At 45.1% G+C, this 25034-nt stretch overlaps 3 protein-coding genes across 4 annotated transcripts; 2 read left to right on the top strand and 1 right to left on the bottom strand.

Moving 5' to 3' along the window:
• The first annotated feature begins 1213 nt into the window (after window positions 1-1213).
• grk5 (G protein-coupled receptor kinase 5) lies at window positions 1214-9540 on the top strand. The gene is made up of 16 exons (XM_076758135.1): window positions 1214-1323; window positions 2146-2235; window positions 2329-2441; window positions 3648-3725; window positions 3829-3926; window positions 4041-4133; window positions 4223-4286; window positions 5099-5239; window positions 5796-5986; window positions 6067-6104; window positions 6623-6712; window positions 7569-7777; window positions 7863-8000; window positions 8758-8895; window positions 8964-9095; window positions 9166-9540. The coding sequence occupies exons 1-16, from the start codon at window positions 1272-1274 to the stop codon at window positions 9253-9255; spliced, it is 1755 nt and encodes a 584-aa protein (XP_076614250.1). The 5' UTR covers window positions 1214-1271; the 3' UTR covers window positions 9256-9540.
• Window positions 9541-9897: 357 nt separating this feature from the next.
• On the bottom strand, window positions 9898-17561 carry ash2l (ash2 like, histone lysine methyltransferase complex subunit). 2 transcript variants are annotated; one of them, XM_076758936.1, is made up of 17 exons: window positions 17477-17554; window positions 16737-16803; window positions 16445-16590; window positions 16279-16367; window positions 16079-16173; window positions 15565-15660; window positions 15298-15393; window positions 15057-15132; window positions 14891-14908; window positions 12705-12804; window positions 12391-12608; window positions 12110-12277; window positions 11005-11198; window positions 10837-10929; window positions 10659-10757; window positions 10519-10578; window positions 9898-10431 (listed from the first exon to the last, which is right to left on the bottom strand). In XM_076758936.1, exons 1-17 carry the CDS (start codon window positions 17533-17535, stop codon window positions 10324-10326), a joined length of 1782 nt encoding a protein of 593 aa, XP_076615051.1. In that variant the 5' UTR covers window positions 17536-17554; the 3' UTR covers window positions 9898-10323. The 2 variants fall into 2 exon arrangements, with proteins under 2 accessions (XP_076615051.1, XP_076615052.1); XM_076758937.1 differs by lacking the exon at window positions 14891-14908 and having other exon boundaries at window positions 17477-17561.
• Window positions 17562-23218: 5657 nt separating this feature from the next.
• Window positions 23219-23918, top strand: pnx (posterior neuron-specific homeobox). The gene is made up of 2 exons (XM_076757507.1): window positions 23219-23333; window positions 23455-23918. Exons 1-2 carry the CDS (start codon window positions 23219-23221, stop codon window positions 23916-23918), a joined length of 579 nt encoding a protein of 192 aa, XP_076613622.1.
• Window positions 23919-25034: the final 1116 nt, after the last annotated feature.

Genomic DNA, 25034 nt, shown 5'->3' with positions numbered 1-25034 from the left:
AATGCCGAAAACCACAGAGCGACTGCAGCAGGCTGCCTCCTAACACAGCGCCATCTCGCCTTGTATTCTCTCGTCTGAATTTTAAATCTTACCTGTCCAGGAGAAGCCAAAGTCGAGAAGGAAGATGTCGGATCCCTGCGACGGGGACTGTACCTGCATCCCACCCTGATGGATTAAGAAATGGAAAGGAGAAAACTGATGATTTGCACCTGATCCACACCCTCTTGAGCCTACAAAGATGAGAATACCCACCGCAGTTTAACATGACATCAGTGAACAGTCCATCCTTTTCCTGTCACTTACTGGCTCTTGTTTTCTACCTGTGTCACACCTTGTTTCACCTGAGTCCTCTTTGTTTATACACTGCACTCCCTCACACACACAAGCAGTTTGGGTACAGAGAAACAGATTCACATATTAGATAAGTGTGTGTGTGATGATACAAACAGGAGCTCAATAGCTGTGTTTCCCTGTGTGTTTACTCATGTGTTACAGAACTCCTCCACTCCACTCACCAGGTGATCGGACGAGCTGCAGTGGTGCCATCTGTCCACCAGGTGTCAGGATTTCTCCTTCCTATAAACTATGAATGGGCAGCTGTGACTCTGGAGTAAAAACATCTGGAGCCTCTATGACACGCAGGTAAATGAGGGTTAGAGGTCAGGAGTGTGTGTTCATGTGAAGGCAACGTTAACCTGATGAACACATTAAGGCATCAGTAATTATAATACAATAACACCCATTATTCTGAAATGAGTCATTCTGCAGTTTTACTTGTTGCAGAGTATTTCTACACTGTGGTAGTACTACTTTTACTTGAGTAGTAAGAAATGTGAATAGCTTTGGGTCTGCTGCTTTTCTGGTGAATCTACATCTGATGCCTGCTTGGCTCCTTCTGCTCAGTGACGTGATGGTGCACCGCTGCTCCAGCAGCTCGGCGAGGACTGAAGGTGGATGATGAAACTGCTGGAGCACCATCCGCCTGTGGGCACCTGTTGGAGCCCGTCTGCAGTCCCGCCTCTGTGACAAGGCGTGTCACGCAGTCGAAGACCTGCATCCACTCATCTGTGAGTCACAGGGACGGCAGGTGAGGCTGCAGCCAATCAGCACGCCTCATTATCTCAGCTCAACCAGCTGGACTGCTGTGACTGACTGTGGCTGCTGATGAGCTCTGATTGTCTTACAGTCAGTGCATGAACGCTGGGTGTGCAGCAGCTTTGGACACGCAGACCAGGACGACTTGTGGAACGCACACACACATACGCACACACATGGAGATCGAAAGCATGGTAGCAAACAGCGCACTGATTAAAGCCAGAGAAGGTAAGAGTCCTCTTTCAATCACTTCTGCAGAATTTATGTCCAGAATGTTTCAGAGCTTTTCTTCTCAGGTGTTGGAGGTTTAAGTAGGATGTCCAAACAAGAGGCACATTTTAAGTGTTCAGAATGCTTTTCAGATCAGTAACATGCAGAATTTTTAGACTTTCTTTTACCGATTTTCATTTCACACACACGTCTCTCTGGTCTGGTCTTGGTTGGGTGATATGAGGACAGTGACTTCCCTAAACAGCATGCTGTTGTGAGGATGAGGAATGAAGACAGTGCACTGATTACTGGCCTCTGTCCACTTTTATTCCTCTTTTTCTTCTTCCATTAATCCTGCTTTCATTTTTCCTTCACGTCTTTTTTTCTGGGCTCATTCTCAGTGAATATTCCATCAAACACGGAGCACAAAGCCTCTCAGTCACAGATCATCTCCCATTAAAGTGGAATTCTCTCTGAAAGTTACTTGAATTTATTCGTGCATGCTGTTTCCTTTGAGTTGGTCAACAAATGTACTTTGAAGAAACTCAGACGTGATCTTCAGGTGACAGCGTGACCATTTAAGTCTAAAAGTAAGTTGCAGAGCAATGTGGTCCCACAGGCTTTGCTTACCTGCTCCCAGAGCTATTAATAGTTCATTCACTGTAGTGCAGCTCACTATTGTCTGGAACCTGACAGGTTAGACGTGCGTGTACGCGTGCATGGTTATGTCACTGCTGACAGACATGTCGGTCTGAGGAATTCATCACCGCTTTTGTGTGTTTTCACAACACTGCAGCCTGAAATACTTTCATTTTCTGTGCCCTGCTCTGCTGTCTGCAGGCGGAGGGAGTAAAGGCCGAAGCTGGAAGTGGAAAGAGATGCTTCGCTTCCCTCAGATCAGTCAGTGTGTGGACCTGGCCATGAACATAGGTGTGTGCACGAGTGCGTTTCATCAGTCAGTGCACGTCGCCGTTTGTTTCTCTGTGATTTCACTTCATGTTTTATGTCACGTTTGTCTGTCAGAGAGAGACTACGACAGCCTGTGTGTGAAGCAGCCGATTGGCAAGAAGCTGTTTCAGCTCTTCTGTCGGAGCCGGCCTGATCTGCAGAACTACACGTCCCTCCTGGATGCTTTGGTACACGTCAAAATCATCATTTACGGGATTTCTACTGTAGGAAGCACAGAATGGCTTCAGGATGCACATTTCAGGCAAAGGCTGTTTGACCGTAGTTAGAAAAGACACTAAAAAACTGCGAAGTGCATCGATCACACAGGGCTGTTCTGTGATATCACGAGCACAGAGCGAGTTTTCAGACCTGATCGTGTTCTGATACGTTTATGGATCCCAGAAGAAAAAATATTAGACTTAAATGATACTTTCTGAAGAATGTTGTGAGTATACTTTGTGTTATTTTTGTCACCATCAAGTATACTTGCATAATACCTGAGTACACTTGAAGCTTTTCCAAACTTTAAGAGTAATGAAGTCCACCAGTGAAAATCAGGATTCAAAACACACTCGCAGTACAGCTGTATTATATCACCAATGTGTTGGAAATATACTTCAAATGAAGTGAAATTAAAGTACACTTTCATTAAGAATGCTCATAGTGTACTTTTACTGTATTGATCCCAATTTGGAAATTCTTTAAAAGGACTTGAAAATCTACTTTTCCTAAAAATACTTTATAACTATGAAAAGTATTTGTAATCTAGTACACTTCTAGTACACTTCAATAAAGTACGCTTTTTATAAGCACTTTAAGTACTACAGAATTAGTCTATTTAGAGGTACATTTTTTAAAAGTATATGTAAAACATACTTTATGCACAAAATGTAAAAGTAATAATGAGTTTTCTATACTTCAGTTATATTTCTAATACTCTAAGAAATACTACTGTTTGACCTGGGGAGGAAAGGTGAGAAGTGTTAAATACTAATATTTGTGTGTCATGATCAAAAAAAATATGGATTCAGGCTTCAATCTGCATTAAGGACAGAAGAGTGAGACATGAATCAGTGTGTGTTTCTCAACCTGCACTTGAATTTAGGACAAAATACAAACATGAAAAAGTGGCGGCTGACCAACGTTTGGACGCAGGAAGAAAGATATCAAAATGAAAAACTTGTTGGACGGACTTGTTATCACTGAAAAGACGTAATGTGACGTGTGTTTGACAGCGTGATGGGTGTCAGTGAAGGATGTCTTCCATGTGATTATGTGTGATTATCTTCAGCTTTACAGGCGCAGGTTCGTCTGTTTTCGAACATCCTGCAGCTTTTCTGGAGAGCCGACCTGCACACTCACACGTCTGTCTGCTTCGTCCTCGTCTCCTTTAGGACGCCTTTGAGACAAAGTCGGACGAGGAAAGGAGAGATTTTGGCATCAGCATCATTCAGAGATTCCTCATGAGTCAGGTGTGTCCGCTGTGGAGAAAGAAACCTCCAGACTTTATTCAGCAGCTCAAAGTCGTCACTCGGTCGTCCCGTCTGTCTCACGCTGTTTCCTCCGTCTCCTCAGTCCAAGCAGTGTGTGTCCGCCCTGCTGAAGCATGCAGAGAGCAGCATCAGACGTCTGGAGCTCGATCCCTGCGGGGACGTCTTTCAGGACTGCAGGGAGTAAGTCCACGCCTGCTCGCTCTGCTCGTGTGTGTGTGTGTGTGTGTGTGTGTGTGTGTGTGTGTGTGTGTGTTCTGAAGGAATAATGTCAGACCTCTGTGCTTCATCCATTAGAGACCTGCATAAGCTCCTGTGCGGAGAGCCCTTCATCCAGTACCAGGACAGCATGTTCTTTGACCGTTTCCTGCAGTGGAAGATGCTGGAGAGGTCAGTATGTGACGCCCAGCAGAGGCACATCAAACCTCACGTGTGACAGACGCTTGTCCTGAACACTTTTCTCGGTCTGTCTCTTCAAGGCAGCCCATCACCAAGCAGACGTTCAGGCAGTACAGACTGCTGGGAAAAGGAGGCTTTGGGGAGGTAAGACTGCGGTCACGTCAGACCAAACATGTCTCTGCTGGCCATCAAAGCCGTTAGAAAACAGAGATTTTCTCTTTCAGTGGTAAAGTACGTTTACTTAAGTACTGTGCTTGTGTACAGTTGTGCAGTACTTGAGTATTTCCATTTTATGATGCCTTATACTTCTACTGCACCATGTTCTGGAACTAATACTAATACTTTCTACTCCACAGTACTTATTTGACATTAGTGACTAGTGCAGATTCAGCTTAATACAAAATACTGAACTAATAAATGATTACGTATTTTAACTTAACCCTTCTACGACTCGTCTTTAACCGACTTCTTTCAGCTTTTGACAATCCAGCCTCATGTCATGTCAGTTTTTCTGATCCTGTCCCTTAAAACTAATCAAGATCTAACCACACAGGCTCGCTCTGGGCTGTCCTGGTTGTCAGTTTGGGATCAAAGGCAGCGTTTGTTGCCCTCAGATGTCTTGTAGCTCTCTCATGCAAATATCGGATAAAGTGCCTAAAATAAATCTAGAAGGGAATTCCATTAAAGGTAAACAGTCGGTGAGGGAGGAGAACTCCTCCTGTGAAGCAGTTATACAAGCATTATCGTCTGGAGGGATTCTGTTAAGATCTCAAAGGTGGAATTTGAAAGCTGAGGGCATTTAGCAGCCGGGGAGGGTCTGCTGAGGGATGCTGTTCAGTTGCATTATGGGAAATGTAGGATCCAGTGTTGTTGGCATCAACTTATTTTGATCAGTTTGTTTCGCTCCGTCTCTCAGAAGTGCTCCAACGTCCTGAACAGGCTGTGTGTGTTTCCAGGTGTGGGCTTGCCAGGTGAGAGCCACGGGGATGATGTACGCCTGCAAGAAGCTGGACAAGACCCACGTGAAGAAGAGGCGAGGAGAGGCCATGGCTCTGAATGAGAAGCAGATCCTGGAGGGGCTGGACAGCCGGTTTGTGGTGAGATCACGACAGAAGCTCCTCCTCTTTGATCCTTTAGCTTCTGTCTGCTTCCTGTTGTTTCAAAAAGCGTTCAGGATGTTGAGAATTTATGATTTTGATGACTGAATTGATGGTTTGCCCCAAATCCTCACTGGAGCACCAAATGTTGATTCATCCACCACTGAAAATAGTCCCCAACAAATACACCGTTTCCTTGTTTTTTTTTGCTAAGAACTACAGTGGGCAGCTGTTTTAGGAAATAAATGAGCCTTTTTTAAATGAAACTATAGATTTATGAGCCATTTTTAAAGATTTCCAGCTTCAGTGGGAACCGGAGGGTTTGGAGCTGAGAGCCACGGACAGGAACACGCTGCTGGTTTTGGCCTTTTTGTGGGATTTGTTGGCAATAAGCATTAAATGTCACCACCTCCTTTATTTATTCCTTTTTATTCTAACACAGAGATCACACTGTTGCTGATGGCCTTTGGTGACATTTAGCTAACATTCAGAATATTGCCAGCGTTTCACAGTTTAACTGACCTACGCTGTTTGCTCTTCCTCGTTCTCCCTTTAGGTGAACCTGGCGTACGCTTACGAGACCAAACACTCCCTCTGCATGGTGCTGACCATGATGAGCGGCGGCGACTTGAGGTATCATATTTATAACATGGGAGTTCCCGGCCTGGACAGAGACAGAGTGCGGTTCTACGCTGCAGAGGTCTGCTGTGGTTTGACTCACCTCCACCATAAGTCAATAATATATCGGTCAGTGTTTCCACAGCAGCTTTCTGTCCCATCTCTGCTGTCCTGGAGGCTTTGAATGAAACGCTGTTTTCCTCCTGCAGGGATCTGAAACCAGAGAACATTCTGCTGGATGACAGCGGTATGTAGAGCCCCAGTGTGTTCCAGCAATCACCAGTAAAAAGTTCTACAGATGACATTCCTCACTCTGCAGACAGAACGCGGTGAAAGCCGCCGCGGCACCTTGTGACTCGACTATTTTTAGCTCTGAAATTAGTCTAAATAATTAAATGATAACCTCAGTCAGACAGTCAGCCATTCAGATTCATTCCTTCTACCTGCCCCTGAGGAGGAAGTAGTGCTGAAGGTATTTTAACGCGGGTCCAAACAAAGGCAGTTGGAGGAAGTGCGCGTGAATCAGGTGTGGTGTCGTCTATTTTAAGTAACGCAGCTGCAGAGCTGGAATCATGCACCTTTGTTTAGACATGCTTTGATAATTACAGAATACCAGTCAGAGCTGTCACATGACTGAATCAGCTCCAGCTCTTGCGTCAGTGAAGCCGGGGACAGGAAGCAGTAATTGATTGAGCAAAAAGGAAAGTGGGTTATCAAAAATCTCAAACCAGTTCGGTGAATTTTTTTGGTATCTGTTCCCTCAAGGACACATCCGCATCTCTGACTTGGGCCTGGCGGTGAGGCTGTCTGAGGGGAAGCTGGTGCGAGGCAAGGTGGGCACGCTGGGCTACATGGGTACGTATGTACCTCACATCACCGACGTCCAGCCGAGAGCCCGGCGGCTTGGCCTGATTTCACTGATGCTTTGAACCAAAAGAGGAGCTGATCTGTAAATAAGACAGAGTCTGCACCACGAAGCAGCTCTGTGAGGCTGAAATTCCACTGAGGAGAAACCCAAAAACCATCCGAGGAATCAGACCTCCACCTCCAGCAGGATGATCATGAAATAATTGGCCAGAGATGATGAAGGTGTTTGGATGATGTGGTGGCCTCACAGGTTTGACTCGTGTTTTCAGACTTCGCTGCTGCGTGTGGAAATCTTACATAAGGATTTCCTTTTTAATCTTGTTAAAACCTGAAACAGTAAGCGGGATGGGTGTGGTGGGCTGGATGTGATGACTCGACATTCCATCAAGTTGATAAAACAGCATGAAGCAGAACATCAGCAGCCTGTTTCCCTCTGTGGCTCTGAAGACTTCAGTTTGACAGAGTTTGAGCGAAGATGCTGAAACATCAACATGTCGAGTCAGTTCACACACAGAGAGAAGAAATAAGCCTGATTTCTTTACGTTATGTCTGCTTCTGGTCGCACAGCAGCAGCTCCGAACATGAAGTCCAGCTGAGGCTGATGGGACTGTCGTTAGCCTCGAAGGTATAAAGGGTGAAACTCAGAGGAAACACTGAAGTCATTCAGGTTCATCCTCTGGGGACCATTAATGTCCTCCAGCTTCATGGCAGTCCACAGTGATTTCTGAGCTGAAGAAGCTCACCTGTGTTTGGATGATCTGCTTCCATAAAGTCTGTATCCACGAGGCATTACTGCACAGTCGCAGGCTGATTTACTGATTATTGATCCGCGTCCTGATTCCAGCTCCGGAGGTGGTCGGCTACCAGTACTACGGGGTGAGCGCTGACTGGTGGGGCCTCGGCTGCCTGGTTTACGAAATGACTGCAGGGCAGCCGCCGTTCCGGGCCCGAGGAGAGCATCCCAAACCCCCAGAGATGGAGAGGAGGATTCAGACGGAACAGGAGGAATACAGCGACAAGTTCAGCAGAGAGCTGAAGGACCTCTGCTCTTCGGTGAGTCCACAAAGACGCCTCCATCCTGAATCAAATACGCCTCCGTCCTTCAAGGCGGTCACAGGGTTTCTGTTCTGGATCGTAGCTGTTGACCAAAGACCCCCAGCAGAGGCTGGGCTGCCGGATGTCAGGAGGCAGAGAGGTACGGTCGCATCCCTTCTTCCAAAAAATCAACTTCAGGATGCTGGAGGGAGGACTGGTCGAGCCTCCGTTTAAACCAGACGTGAGTGCTCAGATGATTTATTCAGCTTCTAATTATTTAGTCTGCATGCACGTTTTTACCTGCTGGACTCCAGAAACATCCCAATTCTTTACTTCAAAATACCACCGTGTAAACATACTCTGGTGCAAGTTAAAGTGTTTTAAAGTAAAATGTCCTTTAACAAGTAACACTTTATCATACTGGTTCATAATTTTCTAATTTCATAGGACACAAACTGATTCGTTACTAACATACAAAGCTGTTACTTCAGGTTGAGTCAGCTGTTAATTAAGTCTGGTCGCTTTAAACCTTCGTGTAAGTTAGATTTTATGTTTGCATGTTGACCTGCTTGCAGAAAAGTCAATGACGTGTGTAATCCACTGAAACTGTACCAGCTGACGTGTGTTCGGTGTGTGAAGTCTACAATTAACTACTATATAAAAGCACCTGCAACAGTGGAAGAAGTATTTACATATTTAAGTAGAAGTAGAAATAGTTAGGAGTAAAAGTCCTGTGTTCAGTTTGACTTCAGAATAAAAGCATAATAAGCACGAAAACATACTTAAAGTGCTAAAAGTAAACATTTTGCAGAACGGCTCATTTCAGAATCAAATTTTTGGTTTAAAATGATCGATGAATCATTATTTCATGTTGCAGCTGATAAACGTGGAGTGAAGTTAAAACACTTCATCCTGCTGGGGGCTTGTGAATGTCACACATTTTCTCTTCTAAATAAAAAAGTGAGCTTCTGCTCTCTGCGTTGATCTTACTCCTCCAGCCCAGACTGGTGTACTGCAGCGACGTGCAGGACATCGAGGAGTTCTCCACAGTGAAGGGGGTCACTCTGGACCACACGGACAGCGACTTCTACAACCAGTTCAACACGGGCAGCGTTCCCATCACCTGGCAAAACGAGGTGCGTTCATATCAGTTACCTGCCGCCATCCGCCCACGCAGAATCTACTGACCTCACCTCCTCTGCAGGTGATCGAGACGGGCTGTTTCAGGGAGCTCAACACTTTCGGCCCAGAGGGATCTCGATCTCCGGACCTGGACTGGTCCCAGACCCCCGAGAGCCCCAAACGCAGCCTGCTGGACCGGATCTTCCGCAGACACGTAAGAAGACATCCTGCTGTCTGTGTGTGTGGACTCTGTGCGAAGGCTGAACATCTCTCTCCTCCGACAGCATCCTGCAGACACGGCGGATGAGAGCCGGCAGAGTTTGGTGTCCAACGAGACGTACATGGAGTCTGGACTGCTCAGCACCACCCTGTGAGGACGGCCAGGCGCTTTAAAGACACTGAAACACAGCGAGGAGGCAGCGCTGTCCGCCTGTCAGTCACAGCGTGGCGTTTCTTCGCTGCTCTGTCGCTCACATGAGCCAACACTCATCCCCATCTGTTTTTTAACGAATGAAGCTTTTTGTTAAGTACTTGAATTTTGATAGAAATAACACGACACTACTTCATGACATTAAAGCCAGTTTCAGCAGTTAAACAGTTCCAGCTGAGGAGCCTTAAATATGAACCAATGACAAAAACAAAATCAGGATGAAAAGAGAATAAAGGCAGAAGGATTATTGACACTGAACTACAAAATATATCAAATGTTTTGTTTGCCTCTTTAAAGTATTTAAAATGAGACGATCTGAGCTGAAAAACAAACCAGCTGCTCTGAACTGAAACCATCAGCTGCTCCACAAAACCAATCCAGCCGATTGATCGTCGTCTCAGGCAGAAATGTGCTGCTGTCAGACTCGTTTCTGCTTCCAAATGTGAAAATCTGCAGATTTGTTTAGTCTCATAAATCCTAAATGAAACATCTTTTGGGTTTTTGACTAAAATGATCATTTAGCTGCAGCTCAGTTTAACTTTAAAGGCTCAGGAAACGCTGGTTTAACGTCAAACGCACCCACTTCATCTGTGTAACATTTTTTTATTGAACCCAGAGTATAAAACAGTAAATAAGTGACACACAATGAAAAACAAAATTAGCCAAAAGACTGAACACGCAAAAGACGGCGGGACCGGGAGGACCGTGCGACGTGTTGACGCCTCGCTACAGCAGAACTTCAAAATAGAAATATTTTAAAGCAGAGCACCAAATGAGCGGATTCAGGTGTCACATGTTCAGTGTGGAATGTCAGCTGACGGCACGCTGACGGGCAGCCGGCCGTCAGTACCGCGGCCTCGTCACTTTTACAACAAATCCTCTTTAGCTTCCTGTCTGAGTTGCAGCGCGCGGCGCTTTGACGTCGCTGCCTGAAGGTGGAGACATGTTTTCACTGGGTGGGTGTGTGTGTGTGTGTGTGTGTGTGTGGGGGGTGACTGAATGAAAGCTGCGTTCATCCTTCCCACGGAGGGCTGCGGCGTCCGTCCACGTCCGTCTCCACGTGGTACAGCATGTCGGCCAGCGTGTGCTCGATCACGGCCCCCCAGCCCATGTCACTCATCTGAGAGGGAAAGAAACAGGATCAAAGGACAGCTCAACGCCACGGAGACGCCACGCAAAAGACACCACTCTGCCCAGACGCTCTCACCGGCTGGTACTTCAGGTCCTTCGGAGGATGTTTGAAGTGCGGCCCGAAATTCACGGACACCTGCACAGAGAGAGAAGTTTAGCTAACGGGAAAACGAGAGCAGAGAGGACGCAGAGAAACGTGTGATTGGTGGAACGGACCGTGCAGCTCTTGTACAGCGAGATGGCAGGAAAGTAGAGGCCTTCAAACAGGTTTTCGAAGGCCATGCCCTGGCTCGCCCCGTTTTTAAAGAATATCATCTGGAAAACAGGATCAGAGTGAGCGGCAGCACACAGTGAGGATTCCTGACAGGACGGCGTGTCAGAGAGGCGCTCTCACCCTGCTGGGCGTCATCGACTTCAGGCTTTTCTCTGCTTTGTCCACGTAGTCCTTCTCCTCAAAGTACAGGTAGCTCTTGAACTTGATCAGCGCCTGAAGGAGCAGATTGAAGCGGTCAGAACCAGGAAGTGCGTTCGCTCAGCGTCCTCCTCGTGTCTCGGACGTTACCTTGTCTTTGTAGGTGTCAGGCAGAGCCTTGGCGGTCTCCGTGGTGTCCGGCAGCTCGATGAAGAAGCCCAGCGTGTCTCCCTGGCCGTAGCCTGACGAATAATGCTTTCCTATCGACTGGTGGAACTTGGTGCCCTTCTTGCTGCGCCAGGAGTAGCTGAACTTGTCGTAGCCCAGAGGAGCCTGCAGGTTGCCTGGAACATAAAGACGGAAAATGTTTGAACTTCTCAAGACGTCTTCTTTCAAAGAAACGATGGATCCACTGCCTCCACCTTCCTCTCGGCCGAGGTGGAAGCGCTGGTTTATTGATTAGAGCAAAGGAACAGCAGAAACCATCAAATCTGTGTGGAGGATGAGGAGACGTGAACCTTCATCACAGTAACACCTGTAAATAACAGAAATGCCTGATTTCCAACATGTTCTCAGCATTTTTAAGCACCTCTGAGCTTTGACTGCAGCTCTTTAGATGTTCCTGTTGTGTCGTCTGACTGGTGCACTGGCGCCACCTGCTGCCCATTGTCAGAACTTTGAGCTACATTTGGAAGGAAACCTGGTGCGAGTTCTGAAGAATAAAGATTTTCAGGCAGCCTCGTTTTCAGTTAGACTGCAAACACACTAAACATTATTCAAAAACAGGACGAGTGAAAACTGATTTTTCTCTCCAGCAGCTCAGAGTCCTGAACCTCCACGTGTTGAATATTTATATGGCTGCTTGTGTTTCGACACCATTACACAAATATTCTGTGCAGAAACGTAGCAGGATCGAAAACCTTCCCACTGCATGATGTATTAATACACAAAGTCAGTAATACTTGTGTACTGTCACGTACTGACATTAGTACAGGAGACAGAATCTTAATCTACAATCTCACATTTATTCCTGATTCAAAATGAAATGACGAGATTGGAGTGAGTTCTGAACATATTCATACAGTACTGCACTTTAATACAATCCCTTCCTGTCCAGTTAAAACCACGTATATCCAAAATGTTTGTGCCAAACTGGAGGATGAAGTGTTTGTTCATGGCTTCTTCAGCTGAATAAACTCTTTAAAAGCTGAAAATGCATCGTCACACAGCTGCCTGAGACTGAAGCAGTACTGACCGAGCGGTTGAGACCAGCCGAGCCTGGCCGCGGTCTCTGGAGGCATGTCATCAACAGACACCTCGAAGTACCACGAGCCTTTCCGGACCCCGTGGGAGGCTCGCACCATGGAGTAGCCCTTCTCCCCGGTCACCGTCAGGCGGTCGTCAGAGATCTTCAGCTGAGGCGCTGCGCCACAAACATTCATTAGTCGACAAAACAAACGTGGCTGCAGCTCTGACTTGGCAGAAAAATGAAGATCGAACCATATTTCCTAGAAATGTGTCTTCACTTCTGAGTACCTCTGTCATGTAAGGCCAGCAGCACCCGCTCATACAGGCAGGCCCTGTACAGGTCACCAGGGATGGGTTTGCCGGCCCAGCAGTCCAGTTCCAGCTTCTCCGGGTCTGGAGCGTGAGGATCTGGTTCTGCCAGGATGTAACGGTACCCATCTTTGTTAAAGGGATGCTCCAGCGGGTAGCCGTGAGGAGGCAGGCGCTGGGCCGAGAACAGGGGGTCACTGTGAGGAAGAGGAAGGCAGACTCCAGACCCAGTCTGAGGCAGTGCGTGTGTGTGTGTGTGTGTGTGTGTGTGTGTTCACTGACAGCTGCTCTACCTTCGGGTTCTCTTAGTGGCTCCAGCGGCGGTGCCTTCCTGTTGCTGCTGTTGTTTACGTTTGGCCCCTCTTCCTTTTCCTGGACCAGCAGCCAAAGCACCTTCAAGAACACAAGACAGATTATATACCTGAACACACACACACACACACACACACACACACACAGTCAGTCAGTCAGTGGCAAAGGCAATATACACTCAGTTGCCAGTTTATTAGGCACACCCACGCAGCTAAAATCAATGCAGTCTAACACAACAGACCTGCATCACGTCAGTCTCACCTTTTGGAGGGAGATATGAGATGTTTCTAATATTTTGTCCACCCCATTTACATCAATGAGGGTAGACTACATATTTAAAACATCTCCTACCTGCATGAAGGTGGTGCCTTACTGGAGGACTGTTGTATGAGGCTGCAGTGGTTTGAGACAGGTGTAGAGGACAGAGGACATTAAACACAGGCCGGTCCAGCACTGCAGTTCATGTGGCTGCTTACTAGCAACAAATCAGAATCTTTCACCACCAACAATGCCAAGACTGCTACGCACGCACGCGCACGCACACACGCACGCACGCACGCACGCACGCACGCACGCACGCACGCACGCACGCACACACACACATAAAGTGAAAGCAGGTTATTAGGTGCTTGGTGTACGGGGAAACAGCAGGCACAAAAAGGCAAGAATTAGTCTGCACGGCATTTTCCAAACACTATCAGCCTCTTGTAATGCGACCCACATCGTCCTCTGGTTCAGAAACAGAAGCTTCAGAGAGCAGATGATGGGACTCGCTAATCAGATTCTCCTCCTTTTCCTTCCTCCAAAAAAACTCAGAGAGCGAAACGCTGCATATGTGAAGAAAGCTCGGAGAGCAAAGCACCGGCTCTGCAACATCCCAGCCAGGAAAAATCACTCAATATCACCACAAAATGACTCGAACTGTGGAATCTGTTTCTGTATTTTCTAACTTAAACCAAATCAAGTCGGCTCGCTCAGATATGTAAGTGAGTGAAACAGGAAAGGCAGACCAGACACCCGATCTGAACGTGGAAAACTGAGCGTGTCTTAACAAACATGGAGGATTACGACTCAGAGCTAGATGCTAAAGAGCTACTCGCCTCCGTCAACACTTTCATCACCCCGCTACCGGAGCAGGCACACGTTCCCGTCATCCGTCCCACAGAACAAGGTTTGAGCACCACGCTGTTGCTCGCTAAGCCAACAAATCTCAGCTCTGCCACTAAAAGTTCAAAAGCCACTGATGGCTGGATGTTTCGATATTATTGGTTGGTTCAAGCTTACGTATGCACACGTTGTATTTTGCTTTTCAGAAAGAGAACATGATTGGATTCTGATATCAGAATACAAAGAAATGATTCCTTTATATTGTTGAGCAGGTGCACATTGTGACCTAAGAATTCCCTAAAAGGGTTAAAAAATGCATTTTGAAAGAAAATATTCCACAAGACATGTTCACGTGGAGAAAAGCAGTTCCATATCCACCTGAGGGCCTTCAGTTATTGAACTAAAGTCTGAGCATAGACATGTCTGCTCATAATAAAGACCATTTACATCAGTACATTCACAAAAAGTCTTTAAAATCTGATTCCTGATGATTTTCAAACTCTTCATAATCTTCACAAACAGCTGCAAACTCGCACAGAGCAGTCTCAGGTCGAGTCTTACCTTCAAACTAATATAATTCAGTTTTAGCTGAAGTCATGTGGTCTGACCCAAAAAGTACAGATGGAGGAGAAGGAAGAGAGGACGAGGCTAATTAGCATTGGATGAAAGCCGATGGCGAATCAACAATGGCACTCTGCTCTCACGTGTGGCGGTGCGGAGGGCAGAGAGTCATTTCAGCCAGGAGGTTTTTAGGGATTCAGAGCCCTTTAGCAGCAAGCCAGAGACGAGGAAGATATGTTCACCGATCAAAGGGGGCAAAGCTTCTGGGGTGGGGGGGTGGGGGCAAACAGATGCAGAGAGCAGACAGGGGGGTTACAACTGGACATGGATGAAGTTGCCCACAAGATGCTTAATGAGGATCAGTTTGGCTCAAGTTTGGTTTGAGCTGGGGGGGCGAACTGAAGTCTGATTGGAACCTCACGGCCAACTTCTATCCAGAGGGTTACAAGACACAAAAACACACTGATCAGCCCCAGATGCCAAAATACCACATATTCACCTGAGAAAGCAGATCCACCTGGAACACAATGCACAAGATCGCCATGGTCATCACATTTAACACGCTCTCACTCTCGTTTTAGGGAGTTTAAACTGGCTGATGTGAAACATTTCCCCTCTTTGTGGACACAGAATGGTGCAGATGTGTTAGTGTTTGGTGTCCTCACCGTTCAGCCCGCCAGCAGTGGGAGCAGCTGTGGTCTGTTTCTGTGTGTCATACGAGGGTCCAATGTTTCCCAAGTCCTGCAGAAGAGAACCAGGACCTGATATAATCATTTATGTTCATATGAAGATTCTTCAGTTTGTGCAGCCCAAGCTCTTTCTCTGTGCTACATACTGTAAGATAAGACAAAATGAGACGTTATTGATCCCATGTTGGGACATTCACTGGTTATACGTGGTCAATACCTGGTCCAACAGGCCAAATTTGGGGTACTCTTCCTCCAGGTCTTTACTGCCGGGGTCAGGGTGTTCTTTCACCAGGAAAACATCTCGCTCTTTGCTCTGGAAAACAGCAAAAGCACAAAACCTTTACTTTATAATAACAAAGGGCAAAACAGCTGGAGATTCAATGCAGGGCGGCACATGCTGCTGCCTTTCTAATGGCTGCCTCGACATTCAAAGACACATCTTCTACATCCGTGTGTGTTTCTTCACTGCACACCACCACATTACCATCGTCTTCACTATGTTGTTGGGCCAGGTGAGCTTCCCCGGTCTCTGCCGAGTTGTCATACACTCCCAGTACTTGTCAATGAAAGGTATGATATCCTGCAGAGAGAACAGATCGCTTCCATGAGTGACAAGTCAGGAGATGTTCACCAACCTCCTCGCTGTTTAGGAGACGCTGCAGAATTCCACTTGAGATATTATTGACAGCAACGTGTCAAATACAAAGTGTAAAGTGCATCAATGTGTTCTTCTTGCATAGAGTCTGTATAAAACAGTGATTATTTTAGCAATGTAATGATAGTAAGAATTGCATGAATCTCTTCCATATGGTGGAATAATCTTTATTCATGCACAGAATCGAAACTTCCTGACTATATGTAAAAATTTGGCTTCGGTTTGAGACATTATTTCTACTGAAAATCAAGTCAAGTATATTTAAAAAGCCCAATATCATGTACATTTTAATTAAGAGGCTTCAGACGACCAACAAAAGTTATTAAAAACAACTCATGCTCACCTTGTCTTTGGAGAACATTGTCTTTGGGTGCTCTTCTTGTGTTCTGGACCGCCACGTCAGGTTGGCCAGGGCTGTGAGACACATCTCCTTCAGGTCTGAAAAAATAACACTGTTATATCGAAAACTGAAAATACTAACGTTGAGTACAAGTATAACGAAGCCGAAGTCCACCGTTGTGTTAATTAACACGGATCACCTACTTGCTTGTTTCCTGAGGAAGTACGTGTTGCCGCTGTGATGGCAGACGTTGCAGTGAAAAACATAGTTCGTCATGAAGGGAAGACAGGTCCTGCAGAAAGGGAGAAGCATCATGAAAACGATCCGTACTGTACAGTCATATAACTGCTGATAGGTGACTATACATACGCAGTGTCGATGCCGAACGTGTCCGCAGTGAACCACTTCATACACAAAGCACACTGCAGCTCCACCTCTCCCAGCTGCCGCCCACTCTCCTCGTCCCCAGATCCGGTCAGAGCATCAGCCGCCTCAGAGCTTTCACCAGCTGTTTCCTGTCAAAAAGAAACTCTGCTTATGAAAACATCAGAGTTTATAGCAAAGTCGTGGACAGCATTTATCACAAGCATTAAAAAAATACAAGCAGCTACATGCAAAGCAAAAACAAATGCATAATGATATTAACAGCTAAAACTGTTACCATGCCCTCTTTGCCGTTTGATGATTCAGTATCCATGCTGGTGGGTAGTTCCCCAAATGCAGCATCTCTGAAGGTCAAAGGAGAGATTAATCAGAAGACTAAATATTTACACAGAAGTTCGCACCCACTGGTATAAAGAACAAATCAAGCCTGAATAGGTTTTGTACGGTGAAAAAGGAGAGAAGGGCAGCAGTGTCCGGGCTTTTCACCCTCCCAGTAGGCTTGTTTGAGAGGACCATGCAGACGAAAATTAAACTACACTGGTTGTAATTCACAGAGGGAATTTGCTGACATATTACCAACCTCTTATGTGTACAAAGTATTCTTATATTTCCCCAACTAAAGAGGCGCTCTGTTAGCATCCTTTGTTATCCGTTAAAGTAGACATTTTTCAAACAGAGTCTGGCACAGGTCGTTACACATATATGATTATCAAGGGACACATCAATACAAGTCTCACAAAAGCTCGTGTTCATGAGTTTGCCGGTAGACAGTGTGGTATTATATTTTCAGATGTTTTGATGTAGCGGGTTTTTCTCTTTACAAAGAACAGCTAACGTTAAGCTGTAGTTTCACTCGGTGAGTCTATGGACCGCTAACGTTTGATAAGTCAGCCAGTTTGCTAATAGCGTTTACAGCTAAAAAAGAACGTATCTGTAGGTTCATATTTTCACAAATAATCCGAATCATGGTCTACATATTTCTAAAAATTAGAAATACACCGCATGAAGGAGCCATACCCCTCTCCAGCCTCCGCTTCGGTTGTCGCTACACTGCCCGCTTCTCCTTCGGACGCCATCTTTCAAATCAATGAAAACAAAAAGCATCGCGAGACACTGCTGGAGCATCAACTTCCGGGTTGCTGCTGCTCAGCAGCGACACCGCAGGTTCACCGGCGAACTGCATCTGCATCAGGATACGGATGATAACGGGCAGCTCTTCTCCCAGAGGTGGAATATAAATAAGTACATTTATTCAAGCACTGAAATGAGGTACAATCGTTTGGTATATGGATTTTACGAGCGTATTTTATGCTACTTTTGCACCACTACATTTTGAATGCAAATATTGTACAAACAAATAAACAAACAAACAAACAAAAAAGATTGGGAACCACCGATTTATCTTCAACAAGGTGTTTTATTTTAGTTTTAACACGTTTTTTTAAATGTCAAATTGTTAAAAGCACTATAATGCAGATGCAGTGGAGTAGAACAACAAAGTATCCTAGAATGGAAATGCTCGAGTAAAGTACAAGTACCACAAAGCTGTATTTAAGCACTGAGTAAATGTACTTAGTTACTTTCCACCACTGTATAATTGTTTTTTCACGCTGAGGAAAGTCACATGTGTGAATGATAACATGAATGATGGCTGAGTCCCATTTAGCTGCTTCAGTTTCAGGGTCCTGCTGTTGCACTTGCTGCCTCACTGTCAAACTGTCAGAACTTACTGGGACACTTGAATAAGAAGTATATTTTCTGATTTTGTAGCAAAGTTAAGTTCTCTCTGGGTTCAGGATCAGAGCTGTATAAAAGCACATACAGTATCCAGTATAATGCATAGCTGGAAATATAAAACATGTTAAGGTCTGACCAGTAGAGGGCGCAGAGGTTTCTGACACCTCCTGTTTAAAACCCAAAAAGTCAGAATTGACTGATTATTCAGCAAACAAAGCAAACTGTTAAATTAATGTGAAATCAGTGTGATCTTATCAGGTTGGAGTAATTTTAAAAGATTAAACTCATAACTCATAATAAGGATGTGACTTTTATTCGGGTTTATGTTCACTGTTGTGGAAACTTTGCATGCTGAACTTGAATTAAGATGAAGTGGGGATCATCGGTTAGAGAAGATTATAATGTTTGTGTCTGATGGCGACAGGCAGGGTTTGCTCTGTGGAAGCTGGCCGCTGTGGATTTGTCCACTCGTAGTTTCCTCACTGGATGATGGATGTGTGGTCAGGAGGTCTACAGCTTCAGAAGCAGCCAGTGGTTTTGGCTGAGAAACCTGACGATGTAGAGGAGTCCAGAGAATGAGAATCCACCTCAGACTCTCAATCAATCATGTCTTCTCACTGGAATGTGGTGCTGCTGCAGATTTGCTGTCAAAATCTACAGCCTTTGCGTAAAAAGAGGTCTGTGCACCAACATCCCTGCTGGCGTCTTATCATCAGACCCCACAAAGAAACCCACCTGCAGCAGTAATCAGTGGATTATGGGACGGATCTTACAGGATCAGTCTCGAGTAAATCTAAATCTCTACATAGGTTTGGGTAGTTTTTTTGCTTTTTTCCTCTGAATTTACTGTTTGTTTTGCATTTTTGGCCTATGTAAATTCAAGTGTTAAATGTATCCCTCAACACCGAATTTCCTTGAAAAAGTTACTAAATGTAGACAAAACTGAAAGTACAGTGAAGTAAAAGTACTAATACTACACTGTGAAAACACTCTGCTACTAGTAAAAGTCCTGCATTGAAGATGTTACTTGAGTAAAAGCAATATAAGACGGAAAATGTACTTAAAGTATTGAAAGTTAAGTGCAGTGAAGTGTCCCCTCTGCCTGTTGTCCTCTTGTCTCTGGTCTCTTTAGATTATTGTCTCCTCATTCATGTCAAAGCAGGATGTTCCTGTTGGAGATGGTTGAGTTGGAGCTCATTTTAACTGTTTTTTGGATCAATCTGCTGATGATTTCCTCGAGTGATTTAGAGATATGCACTGTTTGGTACTTTAATTCTTTACAGTCCATCATATTCTGAAGGTTCTTCATATGTTTTGCATTAAAGATCTTAAATGTATGAAATAGTTAAAGCTGTCAGACAAATGCAGTAGAAGATCTCTCTCCAGGAAAGTAGCGCAAACATGTCATGAAATGTGAAGTTCCTGATACTTTAAATTTGTGCTTCAGTGCAGTAATGAGTAAATGTTCTTGTTGACATTTATATGGAGCAGCTGATCAGGTGTTTGGACATGCAAATGGCTTCTTTACGTTTTAACGCTTCCATTCAGTGTTTACAGAGCAGAGAGCGGTATAGAAAGCTTTGTGAGGAGGCGAGACCACCCCTCGTACGCTCTGAAAGTCAGACTGCAGTTAAACGTTTGCGGGGGCCGTTCCAGCACCAGTAAACATCGTCCAGCACAAAGACAAGTGTGCCGGCAGACGCGTCACAAAGAGCCGGGGAATGCTCCGAGCGCCCGGGGGCCGCCGTAAAGGCCTTCAGGCCTCTCTCAGGCCTTCAGGCCTGTCATGATCCTGCTTTCTCCTCCTCTCTCCTCCTGCAGAGGACACATCTGTCATGTTACTGTGAAGTTATGAACACATGAAGGAGCGACATCATCATGGAGCTTCTTCTTCATGTTTACAAAAACTCACTCTATGTTCCTTTTTTTTAAGGTTTTAAAGATTTTTCCGGTTGGGATGTGAGTCTTCAACTGGTTTGAAATCTCCTATTTTCCAATTTTTTTTTTTTTTTTTTTTTTTTACATTTTTTTTATTGTGTTCTGTGGATTTCAACATTTGTTGTTGTTTTGTTTGTCTCACTTAAGGATGCTTTTATCAATTATTGATATGATCGATGTCACTTGTTAATGGTTTTCAAATCTCCATTTTGTCCAACAGCTCCGTGTCTGTCAGAACTGGGATTACTGGAACATTCTGGTTGTAGGACTGGGATGCATATTCTGTGATATATTGCTGTATCACATACTATGTATTGTATTACATTATGTTACTATATTTTGCCTCATATTATATCCCATTATACTATATTATATTGTTCTGGTTTCTTTCATTATATATTTGTGAGTATAATTACTGAATTACAGTAGAGGCATACATATTATTCTGGTGTACATTGAGAGCGTCTGAATATCAGAGTATGTGAATTAGCTGGTATGTGATATTTTGGGGCTTTTAGAAAGTACATGTGCTGCACTCAGGAAGTACTTTATATTCATCAGTTGTTGTGAGAAATGAAGTACAATTGCTCAGGTACTGTCCTTCAGCAGATCTTTGATACTTGTACTTTGCTGGAGTTTTGCCTCTTGATGCTTCTTCATTCTTTTCTTTTCCGACATCTAACTGACAGTTATTTACTCCCCCCCCCCCGAGTCTGTCCATGTCCCCTTGTCCTGCAGAACAAAGCCCAGGGTCAGAGAGGGTCAAGCCTACTGGTGACATCTGCTAATTGTCCTGATGAGCCGGCCTCTCTGGGCCTTTCAATGCCGGTGGCTCTGTAGGTGTCTGTAGCTGAGAGCGCGCTGGCAGCTGCCAACTTCATGAATTACCGCCATCATTTACCCCCCGACTCTGAACCCCTGCGGACCCTCCTTCACGTTATGAGGGATGATCGCTGTGGGTATTAGGAAACTGTAAGCCATAATGTGGCTTTAAAGATGGGACTCTTACCTGAATTGTGAAGTTAATGAAGCCGTTGGAGGCAGATAAAACTGTGGAGGGCAGCTGCAGCCAACTGAACACAAGCAAAGAGGCACGATGGAAAGTAACTAAGTGCATTTACTCAACTACTGTACTGAAGCACACTTGGTCTTCACTCAAGTATCTCCATTTTTTGCTACTTCAAACTTCTACTCAACTACTTTTGAGAAGGAAATAATGCACTTTTTGCTCCACTCGATAGATTTCGTGTCTCACATGGTTTAATTCAAAAAACAGTTTGAGGCTCAAAGACATTAAATTGTGTAATTTCACAAAAAAGTAAAGAGAAAAGTTTCAAATGTTCATATAAATGAACTTATCAGAACTGTGTTTCTTCTTCTTTCTTCTCCCATCAATCATCTGACAAGCCCTCAGATTTATCTGGTGACCCTTTGGAGGGGCCCGACCCCTACGTTTGGCCCCACTGGCCTAAACTATCTAACTGTATATGAAGTATTTGAAAGTACCTCCACCTGCAGCAGCTCCAACGGTAACATGCTGCTCTAACATTGAAGCTTCAGAATGAACAAACATAGAATCAGAGATGAGACACAGGAGACATTTTACTGCACAGACAGTACTTTTACTGCTGATACTTTTACTGCATGATGCTGAGAAAACTTCTAATTAAGTAAGATCTGGAATGCAGGACTTATAATTGAGGATTTTTGACATGAATGTTGAGGTGCTTTTATTTAAATGAAGGATCTGAACTCTTCTTCTGCCACTGTAGAAAGGAGACTGTGGACACTTGTCTTATCTCCTCTGTGGATTGACATGAAATATCTCTTACTTTATCATGTGATACTCGTTTTATGGCATTAACCCTTACTGCAAGCTTCTTTTCCTTTAAGCATTTAAGGCTGAAAAATGATCTCCTCCACTCAGTCTGACAGTATCATTTATATTCTGCTTGTTCAGCTCTTCATTGAAGCCATATGATGTTTACACCGATGGAAATATTCAAACCACGGACTGTATTCATGGCTGCATTCCTCATGTCCTCTGCATCATTTTACACACATTTCCCCAAAATTCAGGCTATTTGGTGTCTCTGACAGCTTTGACATCTGCTGTTTTAAATAAAGTTCTGTGTGTTGGAGGAACGTCTGGCTGCAGCAGTTTGTGCTGACTGAGCGTCCCATCAGACATTTGTTGTTTATTGTTTTCAGTATCAGTTTATCTGTCAATTAAATTTATGATCAATCGATAACAAATACGAAATGTTAACGCCCCCATGAGTCAAAGGTGAAGTCTTCATACAGTCTGAAATCCACGAGTCATTTTTTAATCTAAAACAGGAAATAACAGGAAATCCAGAGACTATTTGTCACGTTTGTTTAGAATTAATCACCAAGTTAGTTAATTAATATTATTTCAACTAATAGATCAGAGAACTAATTGATTCAACACTAAACAATAAGTTTAATAAGAGTGATAGAAACGTTTGGCTGTCTGATTTTCTTCATCTGTCATCTCTAAGCTGCAGGAAGTGGCTGCAGCCATCAGCAGCTCTCATAAAGTGGTCGGTGGGCTTCTAATTAAACCGCAGCGCTTTGTGGAGACGCCGCACTCAACAGGACAAGTGGCGCTATGGAAACTGGGACACAAGCGACAAAAAGCGCAAACTTTCCCTTTGATGAGTCCATCAATTAGCATCACAACCGGCGTTCACGTGTCCGACCGGCGTAAAATCTCACATCTGCAAATAATGACAAGCCAAACCACAAAGAGGAACACGGAGGGGAAGAAAGGAGGCACATTTTAACCAGATGCCCGGCAATAAATAACCGGCCCAGTGTCCCCCCAACTGAGAGCGGCCATTTACATTTTGAAGTGCCCACACGGGGGTCCCACGGGGCCGGAGCGTGTCTGCGCGTCCGCACGGGAGAGACTGAGGCTGCGATTGTTCCTGCACGACGCATTTGGCCAAATTTTCCAATGACATGTAAATGAGGCGCCCCGGCGGCCTGTGATATAAAGCCCGGAGGAGAGCAGGCTCCCGCACTGCTGCCTGCGCCCTGAACGGCCCACAGAAAGCTGAAATGCAGCCACCTGCAGCCAAACTACCGCTGATCCACAGGACACCGTTTTCCGTGGAGGATATTTTGGATCCCACAAAGTTTACAAGAAGAAGAAACCGCGCCGAGGAGCCAACAGGTGAGAATCGAACTCTGAGGCCGGAGAAACAACCCAGACCTGGAGAGAGAAGTTAAATCGAACTGCTGCCTTATTCTTTCATGCATTCGTAAACTGATGTATTGGTGATTTTCCTTTGTAGGAGCCTCTCTTCACAGAGATGAAACCAGAGAGCAGCAGCAACCTCCGGCAGGTGGAGGCTGCAGGCCGGAGGAGGAGGCTCCGTGTCCGGGAAAGCTTCAGAGGTCGAAAGCAAAAAGCCGGCGCATCCGCACCGCTTTCACCCTGGAGCAGCTGCAGATCCTGGAGCACAGCTTCCAGAGGTGCCACTACCTGTCGGTGCTGGAGCGGCACACCATCGCCTCCGCCCTGCGCCTCTCCGAGACTCAGGTGAAGATCTGGTTCCAGAACAGACGCACCAAGTGGAAGAAGGAGCGGCTGCAGGGGCCGGAAGCAGAGGAGGACCACGGCTTCACACCATCCTTCCCCTCACATCCCGCTGTCTGCTCATCTCTGACCTTCAGTCCTCTTCACCGCCCGCAGCGCACTCCGCTGCAGCTGTTTGCGCCACTGCCGCTGCTGCCCTACCGTCATTATTACACATGATGCGCACATCTGCAGAGACTGAGTGCATGATGGACCAACGTGCGGTCCACCAGCATCTCCACGAAGAGCTCCTGCAGAGTGGGGCTGTTCAGGAGAGCTGCTGAAGTGCCAGACAGGACTGAGTCAGAACTATGTTCTAATGTAATTATGGTATAATTTATTTTGATAAACATTTTTTATTGAATCTGATCTGTTTGTTTGTCGTTTCTTCAAATATACTGACTTCAAACCTCCACCAGCCACGAGGCGACAGGAAGTCTTTTTGTGCCAGTGCCCGAAAGGAAAGCGTTAAAATCAAAATAAGTTGCTTGAGCACACAAGCGTGTGTGCAAAGCTCTAAAGAAACACACTGATGGACTAAAGACATTTCTTTTCATATATATAAATTGTGACTTGTTGCCTCATTGTGAGCTATAATGGCTTTGAGGACACCATGATGTTACAGCTGGATGTAATAATTTGGCCCTGGACCATGTTTTAGCTGTAATTCTCACTCAGAATGAAAACAGGTACATTGACTGGTCTAAAGGGGCAAACGGAGCTGGACTGAGGGTCTTAGGTTTGAGAGGGAGATCACTTTATTGATCTAATTAGATGGTTCTTGAACCAAGAATCATCGATATTTAGCACTGATGATACTATGAGTAGCATTTTGCTGTTATGAGAACATGTGGCCACACACATGCAGGAGTATTGTCTGTCTTATCCTTTTTATTACTTACAGAGAGAGCAGAAAATGTGATCGGCTCCATTTTATGACCAAAGGCAGCTGCTTCCAGATGCTTCACACAGAAAATATGAAATGAAGACAGAGGCTCATAAATAAGTTCAGACAATGATAAGAGATGATAGCAGCTCTGAGAGGCTGCACTAAGGCACAGCCCAGGCTGGGGCTATTTGGGGGTTTGGGGGTCCTGGTGACTTTTCATGCATGTGATGATTATAATCAATCGATCAACATTTAGAGATCCTAAAAACTACATCATGACACCTTCCAAAAATGCTTAGCTTTGCCAACTAGCACAACCGAGCATTAGCAGCTAACATTAGCTTGCCAAATAGTAATTAACATAATGTCAGACAGCCAGGAGTTCAGCAGCAGCACGGAAATGCAAA

Source organism: Chaetodon auriga, chromosome 19, assembly GCF_051107435.1.
Source record: "Chaetodon auriga isolate fChaAug3 chromosome 19, fChaAug3.hap1, whole genome shotgun sequence".
Lineage (NCBI taxonomy): Eukaryota > Metazoa > Chordata > Actinopteri > Chaetodontiformes > Chaetodontidae > Chaetodon > Chaetodon auriga.
Note: the sequence above shows the minus strand (reverse complement) of the source record. Positions and strands in the feature narration are given on the sequence as shown.

Excerpts from the sequence above, each read along its gene's own strand:
- grk5 (XM_076758135.1), top strand. The coding sequence starts at position 1,272 with ATGGAGATCGAAAGCATGGTAGCAAACAGCGCACTGATTAAAGCCAGA. Across the intron at positions 2,236-2,328 it reads GGACCTGGCCATGAACATAG|AGAGAGACTACGACAGCCTG; the intron begins GTGTGTGCACGA and ends TTTGTCTGTCAG. Across the intron at positions 9,096-9,165 it reads ACCGGATCTTCCGCAGACAC|CATCCTGCAGACACGGCGGA; the intron begins GTAAGAAGACAT and ends CTCCTCCGACAG.
- ash2l (XM_076758936.1), bottom strand. The coding sequence starts at position 17,535 with ATGGCGTCCGAAGGAGAAGCGGGCAGTGTAGCGACAACCGAAGCGGAG. Across the intron at positions 15,661-16,078 it reads CAATGTTCTCCAAAGACAAG|GATATCATACCTTTCATTGA; the intron begins GTGAGCATGAGT and ends TTCTCTCTGCAG. Across the intron at positions 12,609-12,704 it reads GCCACTAAGAGAACCCGAAG|TGACCCCCTGTTCTCGGCCC; the intron begins GTAGAGCAGCTG and ends TCTTCCTCACAG.
- pnx (XM_076757507.1), top strand. The coding sequence starts at position 23,219 with ATGCAGCCACCTGCAGCCAAACTACCGCTGATCCACAGGACACCGTTT. Across the intron at positions 23,334-23,454 it reads CCGCGCCGAGGAGCCAACAG|GAGCCTCTCTTCACAGAGAT; the intron begins GTGAGAATCGAA and ends TTTCCTTTGTAG.